At 41.5% G+C, this 19,735-nt stretch overlaps 1 protein-coding gene across 3 annotated transcripts in view; it reads left to right on the top strand.

Moving 5' to 3' along the window:
* The first annotated feature begins 4,326 nt into the window (after positions 1-4,326).
* dis3l2 (DIS3 like 3'-5' exoribonuclease 2) overlaps positions 4,327-19,735 on the top strand; it is an 83,678-nt gene continuing 68,269 nt past the window's right edge. The window contains exons 1-4 of one of the 3 annotated variants that reach the window (XM_079877289.1): positions 4,342-4,415; positions 5,654-5,767; positions 5,960-6,316; positions 7,981-8,117. In XM_079877289.1, the coding sequence (XP_079733415.1) occupies positions 5,659-5,767; positions 5,960-6,316; positions 7,981-8,117 (603 nt within the window). In that variant the 5' untranslated portion in view covers positions 4,342-4,415; positions 5,654-5,658. Of the gene's footprint in view, positions 4,416-5,653; positions 6,317-7,980; positions 8,118-19,735 lie in introns of all 3 variants that reach the window. The other 2 variants (XM_079877288.1, XM_079877290.1) reach the window with 2 other exon arrangements.

Here is a 19,735-nt window from a genome sequence, read left to right as displayed (position 1 = left end):
CTAGTTTGATAGCGAGCAGTTCCCGATTGCCGATGTCATAATTACACTCCGCCGGGGACAGCTTTTTTGAGAAGGCAGATGGAAGGAGTTTGGGAGGCTCACCCTGCCGCTGAGATAGGACCGCTCCAACCCCTGTGGAAGATGCATCAACCTCAACGACAAATGTAATATCTGGATTGGGATGAGCGAGGATTGGAGCGGTCGTGAAGGCTTCTTTGAGGAGCTGGAAAGCCTGAATGGCATCGGGTGACAAGGACAGAGACTTGGGCCGACCTTTCAGAGCTGAAGTGAGTGGTGCACTGATGGAGATGTAGTTATTGATGAATCTTCGATAGAAATTAGCGAAACCAAGGAATCTTTGAAGTTCTTTTACGGATGATGGTATTGCCCAGTTCTGAATGGTTTCCACCTTCCTCTGGTCCATCTGGATGCCATGTTGGTCGATGATGTAGCCCAGGAATTGAACAGTGGTGGTGTGGAACTCACATTTCTCCAGTTTCAAGTACAGTTGATGTTTTCTCAATGTTTCCAGTACCTTGATGACGTGTTGATGATGTTCAGAGAGGGTAGATGAGTAGATGAGAATGTCATCGATGTACACTATGACAAAGCGATTGAGGTATTCACGAAAGATCTCATTCATATACCCCTGGAAGACAGCGGGAGCGTTGGAAAGCCTGAAGGGCATAACCTGATATTCATAGTGGCCTGAAGGGGTCACAAACGCCGTCTTCCATTCATCGCCATGACGAATACGAAAGAGGTTATAGGCACTCCTGAGATCAAGTTTAGAGAAAATACGGGCTCCGCGCAGCTGTTCCAGAGCTGCTGGGACCAGAGGAATGAACGAATGAACTCTTGTTGTAAAGCTTCCTCCACATACTCCTCCATGGCCCTCTGCTCCAGGATAGTCCTGTGTGTCCATTTAGAGACGAGACCAGACGAGGACTGAAGGGGTGAGTGCAGTTTATGAAGGGTGAGCTGGTGATGGGATCCAGGTGGTGGTGATTAGAACTCTGGTGATTGTGAACGAGTGGGCAGAGTGAATGATGACAGTGATTGAGGACTGATTGAGGGTGTAATCCTGACAGTATGGTATGGCCTATTTTGTACAATATTTGCAACTGTTTTAAATTTGTGTCTTCTGTTATTTACATAGCGACTGAACAGACATGTAGAAGTTTATTTCAAAATGCAAAGTATTGAAAATATAATAAATAAAAGCTCTGTAAACAGTTGCATTTTTTGCAAGACTATAAGTGTGTCCCATCGAGTAATCAAAAGATCTACACACACTTGAAGTCTTTAGGCCTAGTTGAACACTTAGGCCAAATAGAGGAAATACGTCATGCAGACAAGTTGTCAAGTGCAAAGACCGCAAGTGTGGGTATTTGGACAAGGCATATCTCTAATATACCAAGTATTTGATGTTAAGCGTATCCCAGCATTCATCATGTTCAGGAAATGTCTAGGAAACTTTCCAGTGTAAGTTAAATTAATTAGATGTTACACATAATTTGATTGTAAAGCGTAAAGTGTTCATGTTTTTGTATGAATTTACATTCTCATCACTCAAAAAAATAGTATGTTGGCTTTAATTAACTTTTTTATGTCAACAGGTTCCACATAACTGGGTTACGTTAAACAAACATAATTTGTTCATGTAACTTCAACATCATGGAATGAAGTCATTTTAAGCGACTCATTTAAGTAACCTCAAAGTTCATTTTTAAAGGCTTCCTGACATGATTCAGATTCTTATATTTATATGTTCAGTCATCCATACATTAAGATTCCATCTATTCCAGAGAGTTGAGACAATAGCTTGTTAATTACTAACAATAGTACATACCATCTTAAATGCTAATATTTACATGCTTCTTCAGTCAATGCAGATGAAAGTAATGGAATCAGTCCACAGCCTAAGAAAATGCTCCACTCTTCTCCACAATGGTAACCCACTGTAATTTAAATGGTTCTAATAATTCCAGTGTAATTGAACATTAAACACAATTACACACTATCAAGTATTCCCATTTTCTCAAAAAAAAAAAAAAAAAAAAAAAAAAACCCACAAAACACAAAATAACATTTATTCTCTCTTAATTCAACCATATGCAAAGCATGCTGGGAACTAACAAGCGCCGCCCAGTTTCAGTTAATGCAACACAAATCATTAATGTAATCCAACACAAATTTTACATATATTTAATCAGACTGAACACAATCAAATTAAGTTAGGACAAAACAATTGTGTTGCTTAAGCTCATTTTATTTAAGCAATTTGAACAAGCAGCAAAAATCATTTTTTTTTTCAGTGATGTTGGGTATAACCCGTCCTTTATATTTCCCTTATAATCAATTCCATATCTTAATAAAAAGGACCATCTCCATCACAGACCTCATAGTATTCTCTACAGCAAAGTGGAGAGAAATATCGTTTATTTTTCAACAAATATGACTGAAATCATGATTTTGTAAAAACTGTCAGCAGTTTTTCTGAGAAAAAAAGAAAGTATTCATTAATAAAAATCATTATGAGTTAAATAAGAAAAGACACTAAAAATACTGTTTTCTAAAAATATTATTTTCTTAAAGCCTTGGTTTTTCAAACATTAACTTGTTTGTTCTCAATGTAACATTTTTGGAGTAGTCTTCAATGCTGCCTAAAAAGGTCATTAGACAAACTTTAAGCCTTATACATGTCTCTAAACAACCCAAAATTCAACAGGGCAGAAATCACTTATTCCAGCAGCAGTTTAATCCACAGTGATGAGACACAAAATGTTGTGTATGGTTGTTTTGGTTGTTTTCTGGAATTCCAAATGAAATATGATTTGAACATTTACGCAATATGACATATTATTAATATATTAGCCAGTTAACCTATAGGCCTAATTCTTCAGGAATGATACAACATCCCCATTGTTGCAATACATATCATCACTAACTCAGCAACTCATTCGTTGATTCGTGTTCATTCTGTATTCTGCATTTTGTTAATTTCTGCACCATTAGTGCTCGTGTGCTCTATCTCAGTCACTTTTACAACCCATCCCACTTACATCACTTATTCTATCCATCTTGAAACCGAAGCAGTTTTTCCGTTTTTCTCTATTTTTAGGGGGTTGTTTTTTGCGTGAATTAGACTGATCTCCTGATGACGGCAGCTGTCTCGCGCCTTTGGCGCTCGTGTCCAGATCTTGCGGCTCTTTCGCTGCGCGAGACTTGTTCAGAGCTCGCGCGTCCTCGGTTCCATTCCTCACTGGTCGCGTGCTCCTGTTCTCTACCGGGACAGCTTTTGTGGACTGCAATTTAAAAATAAATGAAAGATTCCGTGAAAGAGAACACTTTTAACCGAAGAAACAGCTGCTATTCGTTTGCTTTAAATGTAACCTGTGCTGTCATCCTATGCAATAAATAAAAAAGAACAAAAAATAAAAATAAAAAAGGAAATGTTTAGGCTATAGCTCTTTATATCGCGTATAATACAAAGAAGGAAAATAACAGCATTTGCAGCAACTTTCTTTACCAACATAACGTGCATTAAAATCCACAAACCTTGTTCTGGACTGTGGTGAGTGGTTCTGCGTAAAGTGACAGACTGACCATGAACAGTCCGCAGATGAGTGTGTAAATCATATCCATCCCAGCGACAAATCGCAGTAGGCTAATGCAAACGGTCCGGGTCACACTGTGTTTTATAATCCAGCTATGATGTCATGGTGATTTAAATAATAGTGTCATTTCCTTTTAATGCTTTAATGCCATTAGCTCCTTTTCTATCTTTAACTTAAATGTTGTTGTTTTATTTTATTATTATTATTATTATTATTATTATTATTTAGAATCTTTCTCATCGAACTAACAAATGCATATATAAGCAAAGAAACCCATAAATAATAATACTAATAAAAAAGTTGTTTAGGGTTAATGATTAGAAAAAAATATAAATCCCGCACTATACTCAAACTTGCACCGTCACAATAAATATTTATTGGCGATGTTTCGGTCACTTGACCCGTGTAAGCCGGTGTGAGTAAGAGTGTGAGGGATTTCATATTTATTTAATCTTTTATTGAACTTGTTTTCTAAGCTAACTTTTCACATAATTTTTATTTATTTAAGTTGTATTGAATTAAAATAAAAATATTAGGCTAGCCTACTTATTTTACATAATTACTTACATAAAAAGTAGTTAAATTACATTTGCATCAATATTCACACTTAATGATTGATTCTGATTTAGGACTAAATTGGACACTTCGAGCCTGTGTGCCCTGCAAAACTACAGTTCCCATGATGCAACGAAAGCCCTTTATTTATATTACCCGGAAGAGATGCGCAGTTGGTGTTGTTGTTCGGAGCTGTCCAGTGAAAGTTAGCAACCGATATAGACAGAGCAGATATTGACGGTGAGTTGTTATTTATTTATTTATGTATGTTTATGTTTAGTTATGTAGTTGTCCATTGGGACACAGGTGTAAGTTATTTTATTGAAAGATACTGCGAGTATATGAGGGTCAAGTAAGTTAGCTTAGCTTGTTGTAAAGGAATAGTGTGCCTCACACACTGTGATGAATCCCTTCTTTAATAAACCGTTTTAAACTAAAAGATTTTATTATTTAAAACGCAATAAGTTATGAGTACATTTTTCTGGATCTTTTTTTTCCAAGGGAAGCTTTTAAGTGAATGACATTACTATTAAGTTCATGGCATGATTCAGGCTTATAAGCATGTGCAAACAGCCTGTGAAAGTTACTGAAATTATAATATCATAATTATGGTCAACGCAGAACGTTCTGTCAAGACATGAGAAATATGAGCTATGTAAGGGGGTTTCTTCAACTACTCGTTTTATGCCCCGTATCTGCTTTTCAAATCTTTTATGTACAGATTTGAATACAATTATGGCAGGCAGGCCTAAAGTTCAAATCGTAAATTGTAATTATTATTCTACGTTTTTAAAGCTGTGATGATCTAAACAAATAGTGAAATAACAAATTTAAAGAAAATCACAAAAACAATTAGAATATTGTGTAAGCTAAATGTTATTTATGTCCATTGTACAACTTTTGTTTTGCATTGTTTTTCAAGATGTTTTGAACCTGTTTACTCCGTAGACAACAGCCTCAGTAAAGAGCATTATTGAGATGAAATATGAGACAAACAAATTTTCAAGCTGTAATTTTCAGAAAATATTAAAATATAAAATTACTGTAGGTTTAGGTTTGGCTTAGGATTAGTTGCATGTACTTATGCATAATTTATAGTTATTACTATACATTTTTAACAAGGTGTGTAAAATAAAGTGTTACCACTTTTGCTTATGGAAAATTGCTCAAATTAATTTATATGTCATTTGCATCACAGCATGTTATCATTAAGAAAAACTGATTGGTGCCAATAATTAAAAGTTTTTTAAGGGACTGCATCAAATTAAGTCCACAGGGCCAAAAGTGCCCATAGTTGTAGAAATTCATATAAAAAAATGTTTTTTTTTTGTTTCTGAAACATCACGTCGGTCATTCATTTTTTTAATATATAAGACGTAGTAAGTTAAATGTTGATTATATTTGGTAATTATTGATATGTAAAGACAAAAGCTGTTCTGTTAACCTGATGTAACCCCCGACATGTTAATTCTTTGCAGAGATTATGGCGTCTTCTCCTAAAGTAAAGAGACCCACTAAACCCAGAGGTGCACAAAATCTCCCCAGATCTCAGAAGGATGCGTATGCCAGACTTCTGAATCAGCATCAGAATGGCAAGTTTCGTTCTTACTTGCAAGAGTTTGCAAAGCAGCAGGTGGAGGAGAACATGAGGACACCAGTTAGCAGATCTGTGAATGATGTAAACAGGAGAAAAAAGGGCAATTCGGAATCATCTTATTCTGGTGATAGCTTATCCTCTCAGCAGAGTAGACAGATAGCTGACACTTCCAACTATTTGCACACAGACAAAAAAATCCATCAGGCAGCGTGCGCTGATGACCAGGACATGAAGCCTGGCATGCTGGAAAAGCACGCCACAACCGAGTCACATAAGGCTGCTGCACCCAGAAAGGTACCCTCAAAACAGCAACTGGAGAGATGTGAAAAAGACATCAAAGGGAGCACAAGTCTAGTGGGATCTGAGGAATTTGACGCTCAACAGTTGAGCGGTTCATGTGGGGAGGAAAAAGCAAAGAAAAAATCAAAGAAGAGGAGATCAAAAAGAAATTTGGAGAAAAAAGACATGGGGGCATCATGTGGTCCTGAAGTTGATGCCATTGTTGCTGGGAAATCACCAAATAAAAACGTCAAAGCTCCTCAAGGTAGTGAAGAGCCAGTCTCTCAAAACCAAGCCTTATTTAAAGCCATAAATGCATTTCATTTATTTGACTTAGTGTGTCACTGTCAATGCCGTTTCATGTTGACTTTATAGTTTGTCCAAAATCAAAGAATATATTTTTTAAAGGGATAGTTAATCCAAAAATGAAAAATCTGTTTTTACTCACCTTCATGTTGTTCCAAAACTGTTCTTCTTTTTTTCCTTCTATGAAACATAAAAGGAGATATTCTGAGAAATGTCTTGGGTTTTTTTGTTTTGTCCATACAATGGAAGTCAGTGGTCACCATTGTCCAAACCGACATTTTCCGAAGTGTCTTCTTTTGTGTTCTGTTGAAAAAAATAAATGCATACAGGTTTGGAACAACATGAGGGTTAGCCTAGTAAATAACAGAAATTACATTTTTGACTTTTAAAGACACTTGAAATCACTTGACTTTAGTGTTAATGTTGAAATAGGTGGTTGGGGTGCGACATACCAAAGGGTTTAATGGCCAATAAGCCTTTAAAGGAGAACTCCGGAAAAATTTGGAAAAATTTACCATTTTTTTGTAAATTTGGAGTGCTGTCAGTACAGAGAACAACGACAAAAATCGGTGTTGCCTACACCTTGTTATCCTCTTTTTAAAATTTGCACCCTGTTGACTTCAATGGGGCAAGTTTTAAACCTGCTTTTAGCCTCTTAACATCCTTGATGTGTCATTACAAGTGCCCAGCCATGTGAGTGATTCCTTCAGAGTGAACGCGGGTGAATCTGACTGCAGTAGATGTAAAAGATATTAATAAAAGTGATGTTAATTCAGCCAGCGCACATACCTGTATTTTCTTCCTGTTTTCGGTCGAAGTCCACAGTAATCGATTGTTGAGTTCACGCGCGTAATCATAGGTAACTAAACCTATGCGCGTGAACTCGACAATCAATTACTGTGCACTCCAAATTTACAAAAAAATTAGCTCAATGTTAAAATTGACCGGAGTTCTCATTTAAGGCGCCATTAAAACTTGACTAAAAACTTTTTTGGTCAGATCTATCATACCCAGCTGTGGCCCTCTTTTGTTGAAGATCTGTCAAACTCACCATTGAAAATGAAAGAGGGGTGTCAAATTAAACTGCTGTGTCTGACATTTCTCTCTGATTCATGCAAGATCACTGCGCATGTGATCATAAACTTTTGTAATAGACTGAATTTGAGATGCAAATCGTGGAGTAACTTTACCCAGTCAATGTGTGTGAGGGTGCCTTCGTCTTTTCTGAAGTATGTGTTCATGTGTAGCATTAAAAAATTGAAAAACAGATTTAACAACAGACTGTTCTTCCTCTGCTTTCTCTTGTGTGTTATTCATCAGTATTTTTTATCTGTTAAAAGAGAGACATTTTCAAATGCGTATCCTATATCTGTAAAGATATTTTACTATACAGATTAATTTACTAAATAGGATACGCATTTCAAAATTACGTCTTTTGAAGCTACACATGAACACATGGCTTCAAATATAATAGATGTGGAACAAGTCAAAAAATCTATGGTGTCTTAAAAAAAAACATCATGTGACCTACATGACCAGATTTAGTTTCATTCCAAATCTAAATAAACATCATAGTCATTTTTTTTTTGCACGTGAGCTACAATTTCATCTTTCTTTTCACAGCACCAAAAGAAAGTTTACATCAAAAGGACAAAGATAAAAACACTAAAGATTGTAGAGGCTCCCGGAAGCTACTGTTCGAGGAGTACATGTTCACAGAGGATGTGTCTGCAGGCCTAAAGAGAGGAGAACTCCTTCAGGTGAATTTAATACATGCAAACTTATACGTCTGTGTAGTTCAAGCCAAGCAGTGACAACACCCTGCAGTGTATGACATGCCTAACTTAATCTAAAATATATAGCCTATATTTTTTAAGTTTTTTTATTTTATACATAAATTGTCAAATATAAAAATGTATATCATAATAGAATTGATTGGATTGAATTACCCTAATTGAGAGCATATGTGGAATATTTGTACTTTTAAAATTAATTTGTGAAACAACATTTTGTTGTTAATAAAAAATTGTGGGAAACAATTTTTAATCTTCAAAAAAGTTATTGTTTGTCAACTAACCTTTACTACTTACTGAATACTGTGCATTATGCACATACTGTATACCGCCGCCTGCTATTTTTCTTAAATGAATGAGTATTACAATAGGTTTTCTTTATTTTTAGGCCCTATAGTCAAGTCACCTTCATTTATATTTTGCTTTTTACAATACAGATTGTTTCAAAGCAGCTTTACAGTGATAATAGGAAATTAATGCAACAAAGATTGTTTTGGCTGTACAGCAGATCTAGAAGAAAGTCATTGGAAGTTTGACCCTTATGTAAATTTGTAATTGATTCATTTCCGTTGTAAAAATCATTAGTTATTAACTTAGGGGCTGCTTACACAACACTGTTTTCACCTGAAAACGTCTCTGGTTACTTGCGTAACCTATGTTCTCTGAATAGGGAACGAGACGCTGCGGATAGCGCAGTGGGATATTCTCTGAATGTGCCGATTGTCTGAAGCCCTATAGAATCACGCCAATTCATTGGCTGATGGCGCTCGCGCAGTCTGGCTCCGCCCCGACGCTCTTACGTCGCATCATTACATATTCGCGCGCGCGCCATCTGTCCTCAGATTTCTCTGCCGAAAAGAAAACTGTCAGCAGCGCGAGGAGCTTGGCAGCTAACGCAGCGTCTCGTTCCCTATTCAGAGAACATAGGTTACGCAAGTAACCAGAGACGTTCTCTTTCATAGGTTCACTCAACGCTGCGGATAGCGCAGTGGGAACGGACTACCAAACTCGCCAAGCTAGAGCGCTTTCCATGACTGGTACAAAAATAGACAACGACCAAGAGGAGTTCAAACAGAAAGAACCTGGGAACCCAGGGTCATGTCAAGATCCAAATGATAGAACCTTACAAAAGTGTGCGGAGAGGACCAGCCTGCCGCAACACAAATGTCCTCCAAAAGTGCTCCTCTAAAAAGAGCTTGAGAAGATGCCACACTTCTGGTGGAATGTGCTCTAATGCTAAGAGGTGAAGGAAAGCCACGCACCTCGTAAGCCAACGAGATAGCTTCTGTAACCCAGTGAGAAATCCTCTGCTTTGATGCAGCAAGCCCACGGCGGCCAGCACCGAAGCAAACCAGAAGCTGGTTAGATTTCCTCCAACCGCCTGAGTGGTCTACATATATCTTAAGAGAACGAACTGGGCAGAGCAAGTTAAGCTTCCTATCTTCCTCAGAAGAAAATGGAGGAGGGTGGAAAGCGTTAAGGTTAACCACCTGCGAGCGGAAAGTTGTGGAAAGAACTTTGGGAACATACCCTGGTCTCGGCCTCAAGGAAACCTTGACCAAGCCAGGAGCAAAGTCCAAGCAAGACTCGCTAACAGAAAGAGCTTGTAAGTCTCCTACACGCTTTAATGATGACAAAGCCAACAAAAGAGAAACCTTGAGAGTCAGAATCCGCTCCGGAGCTGACTCTAAGGGCTCAAAGGGAGCCTTCGTCAAACCCTCTAGGACAACAGAAAGGTCCCATGAGGGAACTCTAGGGGAGCGAGCCGGTTTCAGGCGCTTAACCCCACGCATGAAGGCCGAAACTAACCTTAGTTTCCCCAGGGGAATCTCGTCCGATTCCCTATGCGCTGCAATAGCTGCGACATAAACTCTGAGAGTGGTAGCAGCTGCTCCAGAAGCAAACTTCTCCTGCAGGAATTCCAATACTGAACCAACAGGGCAGTTAACTGGACTCCTATCATGTGCTAAGCACCATGTCTCAAACACCTTCCATTTGGAAGAATATAGCCTCCTTGTAGAAGGGGCTCTAGCACTCGCAATGGTCTCCTGAACGTCAGATGGGAAATGCTAACAGCCTCTGATCGGCCAAACATACAGCTTCCACATGTCCGGGCGAGGATGCCATATCCTGCCCTGCAGTTGGGACAGCAGGTCCTCCCTGACCGGGATCTTCCAGGAGGAAGATTCCAGCAGAGGAATTAGCTCCGAAAACCATAGCTGGGACGGCCAGAACGGAGCTACCAGGAGGAGGCGGACTCCGCTCTCTCTCACTCTGGCCAAGACCGCCTGGATCAGTTTGATGGGCGGAAAGGCATAGAGTTTCCGCGTTGGCCAAGGGTGAGCGAACGCATCTATCCCTAATGGAGCCGGGGGACTCAGGGAGAACCAAAGCGGGCATTGGGACGACTCTTGAGATGCAAAGAGGTCCACTTCCGCTTCTCCGAAAACCTCCCAGATCAGGGCCACTGCCTGGCGGTTCAACATCCATTCTCCCGATCTGAGTTTCTGCCTCGACAGAAAGTCTGCTGCGAGGTTCAGAATCCCTGGGACATGAACTGCTCTCAGAGAAAGGAATCTGCTCTGAGACCACAGGAGAAGGTGACGCGCATGCCTGTTCAGGGTGCGTGACCGAGAACCCCCCTGTCGGTTTACATGAGACACCACTGCCATGTTGTCTGTCCTGACAATTACATGGTGTCCCTCCAGAAGAGGGAGAAAATGATGCAGAGCCAGAAAAACGGCTCTTAACTCCAGGCAGTTGATGTGCCAAGAGAGAGTCTCGCCAGTCCAGACGCCACATGCTGGTCTGCCCTCGAAAACTGCTCCCCAGCCGGTGAGAGAGGCATCCGTCGTAATCATCTGGCGACGAAATACCGCACCCATGCTGACCCCTTTTTGAAGAAAAAGAGGGTCCCGCCAAACTGACAGGGCTCGAAAGCAACTGCGCGATACCTTCAGTAGGCGAAGGGTTGGCCCGGAGGGCCGAACCCCTGAGAGCTTCATCCACCACATGAAAGGTCTCATGTGGAGCAGGCCCAGCGGTAGCACGGAGGAGGCCGCGGCCATAAGGCCCAGCATCCTGCGGCAAGTGCCCACAGACACATGGTGGCCTAGCGAAAAACGGGCCACGCATGTCGTCAGACTGGAAATCCGTGCAGGAGCCAATCGGGCCTGCATGAGAACGGAATCCATGTTCACTCCCAAGAAAACGGTGCTCTGAGCCGGAGCAAGAACACTCTTCTCCGAGTTCAACCTCAAACCGAGAGACTGGATATGACTCAGGACGATGTCTCTGTGGTGGGTCACTAACTCCCTGGATTGGGCTAAAATGAGCCAATCGTCCAGGTAATTTAGAATGCCCTGGAGCCGCAATGGGGCCAGAGCTGCATCCATACACTTCGTGAATGTCCTCGGGGCCAGAGCGAGGCCGAATGGAAGGACCCTGTACTGGAACGCTCTTTCTCCAAAGGCGAACCTGAGGAACTGCCTGTGTCGCCGTACAACCTGGATGTGAAAGTAAGCATCCTTTAGGTCTACTGTCACGAACCAATCCCCTGGCCGAATCTGAGATATGATAGCTTTCAGCGTCAACATCTTGAATTTCCCTTTGTAAAGGGCGAAGTTCAGTCGGCGGAGGTCCAGTATGGGACGCAAACCGCCGCCCTTCTTCGGGACCAGGAAATAGCGGCTGTAAAAGCCCCGTTCGGTTTCCCCTGAAGGAACCTCTTCTATCGCTCCTTTGAGAAGGAGGGATGAAATTTCCTGCTGAAGTACAGAAGCCTGAGTGGCGCTGTCTACTACGGTAGGAAAGACCCCGTTGAAACAAGGGGGATTGCGGCAAAACTGAAGAGTGTAGCCGAACCGAACTGTGCGAAGAACCCAAGACGATACCCCTGGTAAGCGCTCCCACTCTTGAAAGAAATGTGAGAGAGGAAGAGGGATGTTGTAATGCAGACGACATACCTGAGTGAGGGTGCCGTGTTGACGTTCGTGGGGTAGAGAAGCTGACCGTGCAGGAGAGCCCTTGGCGTCCTGGCACGTGATGGGAGGCATCGATGCTGGGGTCATGGTGACCAGGTCCGCCTGTTCCGGAGGAAAGCGAAAAGTGCCTCCGAGGATGCGACCGGCAGTTATAGAGAGTGTCGGGGGTGAGGGGAGAAAGCAAAAAGCGTCTCCTTCCTCCCGCGCCGGGCTGAGTCGAGATGGTGAAAAATGGCCTGCACTTCGAGACACTCTGAGTGGCGAAGGTGACAGGGCAAGGAAAGGAGAGCTGGGAGGTGGGCAGAAACACTTGCGCGGTCTGTCCCAACCTTGAGGAAGCAGAGGAGCTCTCCTTTTTCCGACCGGAGGGTCAGGAACGGCTCTGGGCCGCCGGAGCGGTCGGTTTGTCGGACCGCTTCATCTGGAGGCGCTTGTGAGGCCGTTGACGGGGAAACGGGCGACCGCGGGCTCCCCAAACCGTGGTAGGTGGGGGATGCACCGGTTCGCTCCTCCTGGAAGAGAACTCCGGTCTAAAAGAGGGACGTTCTCTGGGTCGAACAGGGGAGGGAGCAGAAGGTTCCCTAGCCCTCCTGGGCATGAACTGTCTGAACGCTGCCGATTGGGATTTGGAGGAGCGGAATTTCTCAACCACTGTGTTGACCGCCTCACCAAACAAACCTGTTTGAGAAATGGGGGCGTCCAGGAGGAAAACCTTCTCCTTGTCACGGATCTCCGTGAGATTAAGCCACAAGTGGCGCTCCACCGCAACGGAACCAGCCATAGAGCGACCTATAGCACGTGCTGTATGTTTGGTGGCTCTTAAGGCTAAATCCGTAGCCTTACGAAGCTCCTTGACTGCTTCAGGGGTCATGCCATCGCCCTCGTCCATTTCCTTCAGGACGTCTGCTTGGTAGGCCTGAAGAATGGCCATAGTGTGCAGGGACATGCCTGCCTGCCCAGCCGCCATGTAGGATTTCCCAATTAGAGAGGAGGTAGTCCTACATGCTTTAGAGGGGAGGAGGGGGCGCGATTTCCAGGACGGCGCAGAGGACGGAGCAAGATGGTCGGCTAAAGTCTCCTCAATCGCCGGAACGGCGGAATAGCCCTGTTCCACAGAACCTACTAGGTTGGTGAAATCAGCAGCTGCCGCATTAGTGAGGCGCGCAGAGAAAGGCTGCTTCCAGGATCTGGAAATCTCGTGATGCAGATCACTGAAAAATGGCAGCTTTCTCCGTTGAGGCCTAGAATTAGGGCCACTGAGAAGTCTCTCGTCGAGTTTCGACGACTGAGATTCGCGGGGCTCGTCGGGCCAATCAATAGCGAGCTTCTCCGTAGCGCGCGAAAGTACATCAACGAGCTCCGCGTAGGCCGCAGTAGGCCGCGCTTCCTGGCCGCTAGGCGGGATAACCTCGTCGGCGAGAGTAGGCCCGAAATCCTCGGAGTCGGAAGCCTCGGTAAAAAGTACATCCTCCAGCCCGAAAGAAACCGCGTCGCGTGCTCCCGGGCTGGGGCGCAAATAATCATATGAAAATTCGACTGGCATGCCTCGCGCGTGCCGAGGGGAGGGAGGGAGGGAGAGAGGGAGAGAAAGAGCGGGGCTCGTCTGCTCGAACTCCACATCCTCAAGCTCTACATCCGAACCCCAAGTCGCGGATCCTCGAGAGGCCTCGGGAGCGCGACAGGGGGGGACGAATGATTCCCTCTCAAAAACCGCGAGCCGCGATTTGAGGGTTTTGAGCAACAAATTTTCACAGAATTTGCATTTAGACGATCCTATGACTGCCTCGCGCGCATGTGAAAAACCCAAACATTTAACACACTTACTGTGCGGGTCGTCGTTAGCGATGTAACGAGCACATGGCGGAGAACAGCGTCGGTATTCCATGGCAACTTCACCGTAAGGAGAAACAGAGTTCCGCTTGAACAGTCGCAGAAGCGCCGAGAATAATCCAGAAGTCGTATGAGCTTAGAAAAATCAAGAGCGAAGGGCAACGTGACCGCTTCGTTCTGAAGGCAGAGAAATCTGAGGACAGATGGCGCGCGCGCGAATATGTAATGATGCGACGTAAGAGCGTCGGGGCGGAGCCAGACTGCGCGAGCACCATCAGCCAATGAATTGGTGATTCTATAGGGCTTCAGACAATCGGCACATTCAGAGAATATCCCACTGCGCTATCCGCCGCGTTGAGTGAACCTATAAAAGAGAACAGAAAACTTTTAATGCGTTCTGACTGTTCATTTACATGACAACAGAGTTTTGTTGGCCTGAGAACGCAAACTTTGAAGTAGGTTTCAAAGTGCAAGTTTTTGAAAATGGGTTCTGAAAGCGATACCGTTATCATCTTCGTGTAAACTTAAAAAACATGAATCTGTGAAAACGATGATGGCATGCGTTCGTGTAGTTTATTTTTACAAAGTGACATTGCCAATTTCCCGTTGCATAATGGCAACATTTTTAGTCGTTTCTACGGATGCGTGTGAACTGGAATCATTTTGTTAACATTTTCATCTGTACAGAGGAAAAACACGCCTCTGTTACTAACGTAACCGCGATTCCCTAAGATAACGGGAACGAATATTGCATCGCCGGTGTCGTGCCGAATTTTGACCCCCGCCGAATTATTACCCCCCTAGTATTGGTAGGTTTAGGATTAGTTATGGGGGAGGGGCTAGGATTAGGGGTGGGGTTAGGATTAGGCAATCAGGTACTGACTTCAATGAGGGGGTAATAATTTGGCAGGGGGTCGAAATTCGGCACAACACCGGACGCTATGGGGAAAACTCCTTTTTCTCCGATTTATTAAAGCCTTTTATTCAATAACGCAGTGCTACTGCGCAGCCATAACAGTGCAGAGATCTGCACGCGTGCTTATTGGCTGAGCAGTGGGAACTGCACGAACCTATGGCAAAGCAGCGCATCTGTGCGAGCCAATCGGACGCATCCTGCTGAATCGAGCGCATCTGCCTATATAAGCAGCTCATTTCGCCATAGGATTTCAGGTTAATTCGACTGAAGCGACTAACGCCAAGTCGTGTGCGTCATAGCATGGCTGTCTACGCAATACTCGTTCCTGTTATCTCCGGGAACCGAGGTTACATTAGTAACCGAGACATTCCCTTTCAAAACGTTCACTTGCATTGCGTTGCTAGATGCTATGGGGAACCAGTCCAATCACGCCGTGCTATGTTCAACACTGTAAAAAAAAAAAAGTTGGGGCAACTTATCGCAAGCTCTTTTTTGAGTAAACTCCACAAACAGGGACTGAAGTCCACGCAACTAAAAAGATTACGTTAAAATCATAAGTTGCTTCAACATAAATAGTCATGTTTAGCTAATGAATAACAGAACAAAGTATTTTTAGTTGGCTGAACACAAATGGGCCTATTATCTTATAGGCCTATATTGATTTATTATATATTATTTAAATATTTTAATTAAATAAGAGACAGACCATAACACAAGTCAGATAACTTTTTTTATTTAAACAGTTTGTGTCTGATGCACAACAATGACATTATCGTAGCAAGTCTTGAATTTGTTAACTCAATGCATGGTACTTACCAATGCATGTTAAAGAACATTAGCCTGAAGGTTCAGTTCACCCAAAAATGAAAAGTCAGTCATCATTGATTTACCCTTAAATTGAAATTAAAATGAAGATATTCTGAAGAATGCTGGTAACTAAACAGTTGACAGTAGCCTTAAAATACTGCGGCAGTCAATGGCTACTATCAAATATTTGGTAGTAACATTCTTCACAATATCATCTTTTGTGTTCAGCAGAAGAAATAAACTCATTCATGTTTCGAACAACATGAGGGTGAGTAAATGATGACAGAATTTTCATCTTTGGATGAACTATCCCTTTAAAGCTAAGGTTGAAACCAATTAATACTTAACATTAATCAATACATTGACAGAGCAGTATTTATTTTATTTTTTTTAGTCATTAACTATAAAAGAACCAGTGTCCAGTGGAGGAATGTCACACAAATTTTCCCATGACATTTGCAAAATGGCTTTGTCTTGCAGAGAAGGTACCTCCAAGATCCATGAAAATCTTCTGAATTACTTTGAAAGTATACTTCAGTTCTTTTGGATAATCCATATTCAGTGCATTCATGAGTCCGAACAAGCGTATACTGCTGGTAGATCTGTAATATCCTCAAGAACAATGGCCTCTTCCAGTATTAGTTGGTCAGAGTTGGTAGGGATGTAACAGCGGCATCTTCGGCCACAGTAAGGATTCCAATCTCTACATCTTTGGTGCCGTGGTCTAAAGGATCAGTATCCTGGGAGAATAATTCATGAGATAGGGGTATTAATTGAAGTGTAAATTTAAAAATAATAACAACAACAACATTATTATTATTTATGTTGTTGTGCAAATAACCCGAATACATGTAAAACATAAATAGATTAAAAAATGACCAAGAAATGAAAATGAAAATGGTAATTTACCAGACGCATCCTGGGTAAACTTGTAGAGTTTCATGCTGGAAAAGTGGCAATCCCTCAAGATCTGTTGTTTTCTGACGTGTGGTAATGTCACTCACCTAAAAAGAAAGGAAAAAAAATATATATATATTTTTTTAATCGCAGATGCACTATGACCTTAACTCTTAATAATTTAACATAGGGATCTCGATTGCTTTGGGAGTTAAATGTATACAGCACACCCAAAAATGATAATTCTGTCATCTTTTACTCTTCCTCATGTAATTCCAAATCCATGACTTGGTCCATAACAAAGATTTTTTTAAAGAATGTACAGATTGCTCTTTTACATACAGTGGAATCAAAAAAGATGTAAAATCATAAAATTTGTCAATAAAACATGCAGTTTCCCAATTGATAACTGCATGAAAAACAGACTGATGTCATAATTAAGTTTATGATATTGATAACTGATATTATAAAGTTATTTACTTAATATTTTCCTCTCTATATGTGTTCATTCAATGTAGATTCTCATGGTCGACGTTACAGATACACGAAAAACTCCATGGAGATCTGTAAAAAATTAGTCAGTTGGAATCACCACAAAGTTTTACTACTATAAGTATTCCTAAAATGTTCTAAAGAAATAATAATTAATAATAATCTTTAGAAATAATAATTAAAATAATAATTAATATTGACAGTTGCTATTAAATGGTTTACCTCATCCTTTAGAAAAAGTGCAGGTGGCAGGCCATCTCTCTCTGAACTCCTCAACTAGTGTAAATACATAATGAGCAAACATCTCATTTGATATGACAAAACATACAGTTGATTTATAAAAATGATAAATACCAGACATGTTCAAGTCCCTAAAGGCCAAGTCAAGTCTTAGTTTGCACCTTTTTTTAACAATATTTCTTTCAGCTAACCTAGTAATTGTAATTAACAGTGTTTTAAACTTTCAAAACGGATTTCTACTTCAAAAATGTCTAACATAGCACATCAATTATTACTTAAATCATTAATGAATTAGTTTAAAATAAAAAATGTATTCACAATAAAAAAAATATATTTTTAAAATACATAACATTATGCCATTTGGAATGCAGGGAGAGTCACCACGAGAAAAAAACAAAACAACTAAACGTGCTGTGTATTTTGAGCTATTTGAGCTGCCGTAGTTTGCTGTAGTTCTAGGCAGTGATGGGTAATGTAGTCTTCCAGAGAGCGCTGGCGGTAACAGTAAACAACACAAAGAGCAATATTCCCGTCAGTGTGTCGTTAATACATACCTGTGACTCTTTGGAAACGCTGGATTGAATAGGCAGGATAACCAGCATTGGCCTCTTCCAGTATTAAAGGGACACTATGCAAGTCTGAGTGTTTTTTCTCTACGAGCTCCCCCTAGTGTCTGGTAGTATAATGCTTTCAAACACTCTGTCGTAAAAACGAACTGTTGTCCCTCCCCCCTCGCCACGAGCAACCCAGCTGATCAGCTGTCAACCTAGCTGAGCAGAGGAACCGGCTATTTCAAAACCAGTTATGTCTACCGAGGCAAGTAAAGCAATACTTTCTTTCCAACTGATGGCGATTTTTTTATTTATTGTGTTGTCATGCATACTAGTATTTTTACCGGGAACGAACGATATGAACGAGGCGAACTACTGCTTTCGTGTTTGTTTGTTTGTTTGTTTTTGGGAGAATGGGCATGAGCATAAAAAATATATATATATCGGAGGATAATATTTGTCTAAAGCTATATTAGCAAGGTCTATAAGTTAATCTGGTAGAATGATGGTTTACCTTTGCTTGTCTAAGAAAACATCAGAACGTTTTTTCTAGCTCGATCATGATATGTGCAACATTTTGCGCGTCTGATATTGCCTACTATCAGACGCGTTGACTTAGTGACATAAAATAAAAGTGTAAGTTACACAAATAAAATCGACAGAGGAACGGCCAAACAACTACAGAAATCAAACATGTTTGCTATGACAATGCTAACATCAAAGTTATAGTATAGCGTACTTGTAAGCCCCTAACAGACAGTGATCATAATAAAAACCTTTACAGACAATAGCAAACATCCTGAGGTCGCAATTACTTGAAATTTAAATATTAAACACAGTTTATTCCAAAGATACTTAACTTACAAGTGCAACAGCAGGATCAGCATCCGTTTTGCAGGCTTCTGTTTCTCTCAGTTCTCACCATTCTGAAAAAGCCGGTCCGATATATTTACTCGAGTCTGACTTCTTGCTCGGTCAGTCTCCCGTTTCCTCTTTCGTTGGTCCTCCGACAAAGATTTCCTAGCTTTCTGCTTCTTTTTTACAGGCTCAGCCTCAGCCATAACTCAATCTATCGTTGCCCTTTGCTTATAGCTAGCCCGCCGGTGCTTGAATAGGGGCGTGTACGTATGCAGTGCCGTCAAGCAATTCGTTACATCGCGAGACCTGATATCACGCGATACTTCCTGACACCGACCCGCGTCCCAAAGTTGCAAGTGAGTTTTTTCCGCTCTCGGGCACCAGGGGGGTGCGAAACCACCACCATTCAACCCGAAATAAGTAATATAACCATTCCACTGACTCCGAAGCTGTTCAGTTAAGGTTAAAAAGTTACCTAGAGCACCTTTAACTTAGTTGGTCAGAGTTGGTAGTGATGTAACAGCGGCCTGTAACAGTGATGGTGAATTACATCAGGCCATCAGTTTGGGAAGAGCACAAAACATCATATATGACAAATAACATACAGTCGATCATAAAAATAATTAATACATACCAGTGATTCTGCAGAAACGCTGAACTGAAGGCAGTACTTTGCTACCGACCATCTATGCTTCTCACCACCAGCTGCAGACAGAGAGAGACCTAACCGCCGAGTCTCAAACTGCGCATGCGTTCAGGGTTCAAACTGCGCACGCGCTAACAAAAAACGCGGACTTCAATGAAAACTAAAACGTTTTAGTTTGAACAACAAAACATTGTACGTTTTCATCATTTAAGTAACGAATTTGTTGAATCAACTTAGTATGATGCATGAACACTTACAATAAAAATATCTCAGTTCATTTTACTGTTTTATGTTTATTTGGAGAACTTTCAGTAAGTTGGCTTTTTTACAGTGACGCAGTGTTCTACGGCCCTAGCCTAGGACAC

The sequence above is a fragment of the Squalius cephalus genome, assembly GCF_949319135.1.
Source record: "Squalius cephalus genome assembly, chromosome: 7".
Taxonomy (NCBI): domain Eukaryota; kingdom Metazoa; phylum Chordata; class Actinopteri; order Cypriniformes; family Leuciscidae; genus Squalius; species Squalius cephalus.
The sequence above is the reverse complement of the archived record's forward strand: the minus strand, read 5'-3'. Positions and strand labels throughout refer to the sequence as shown.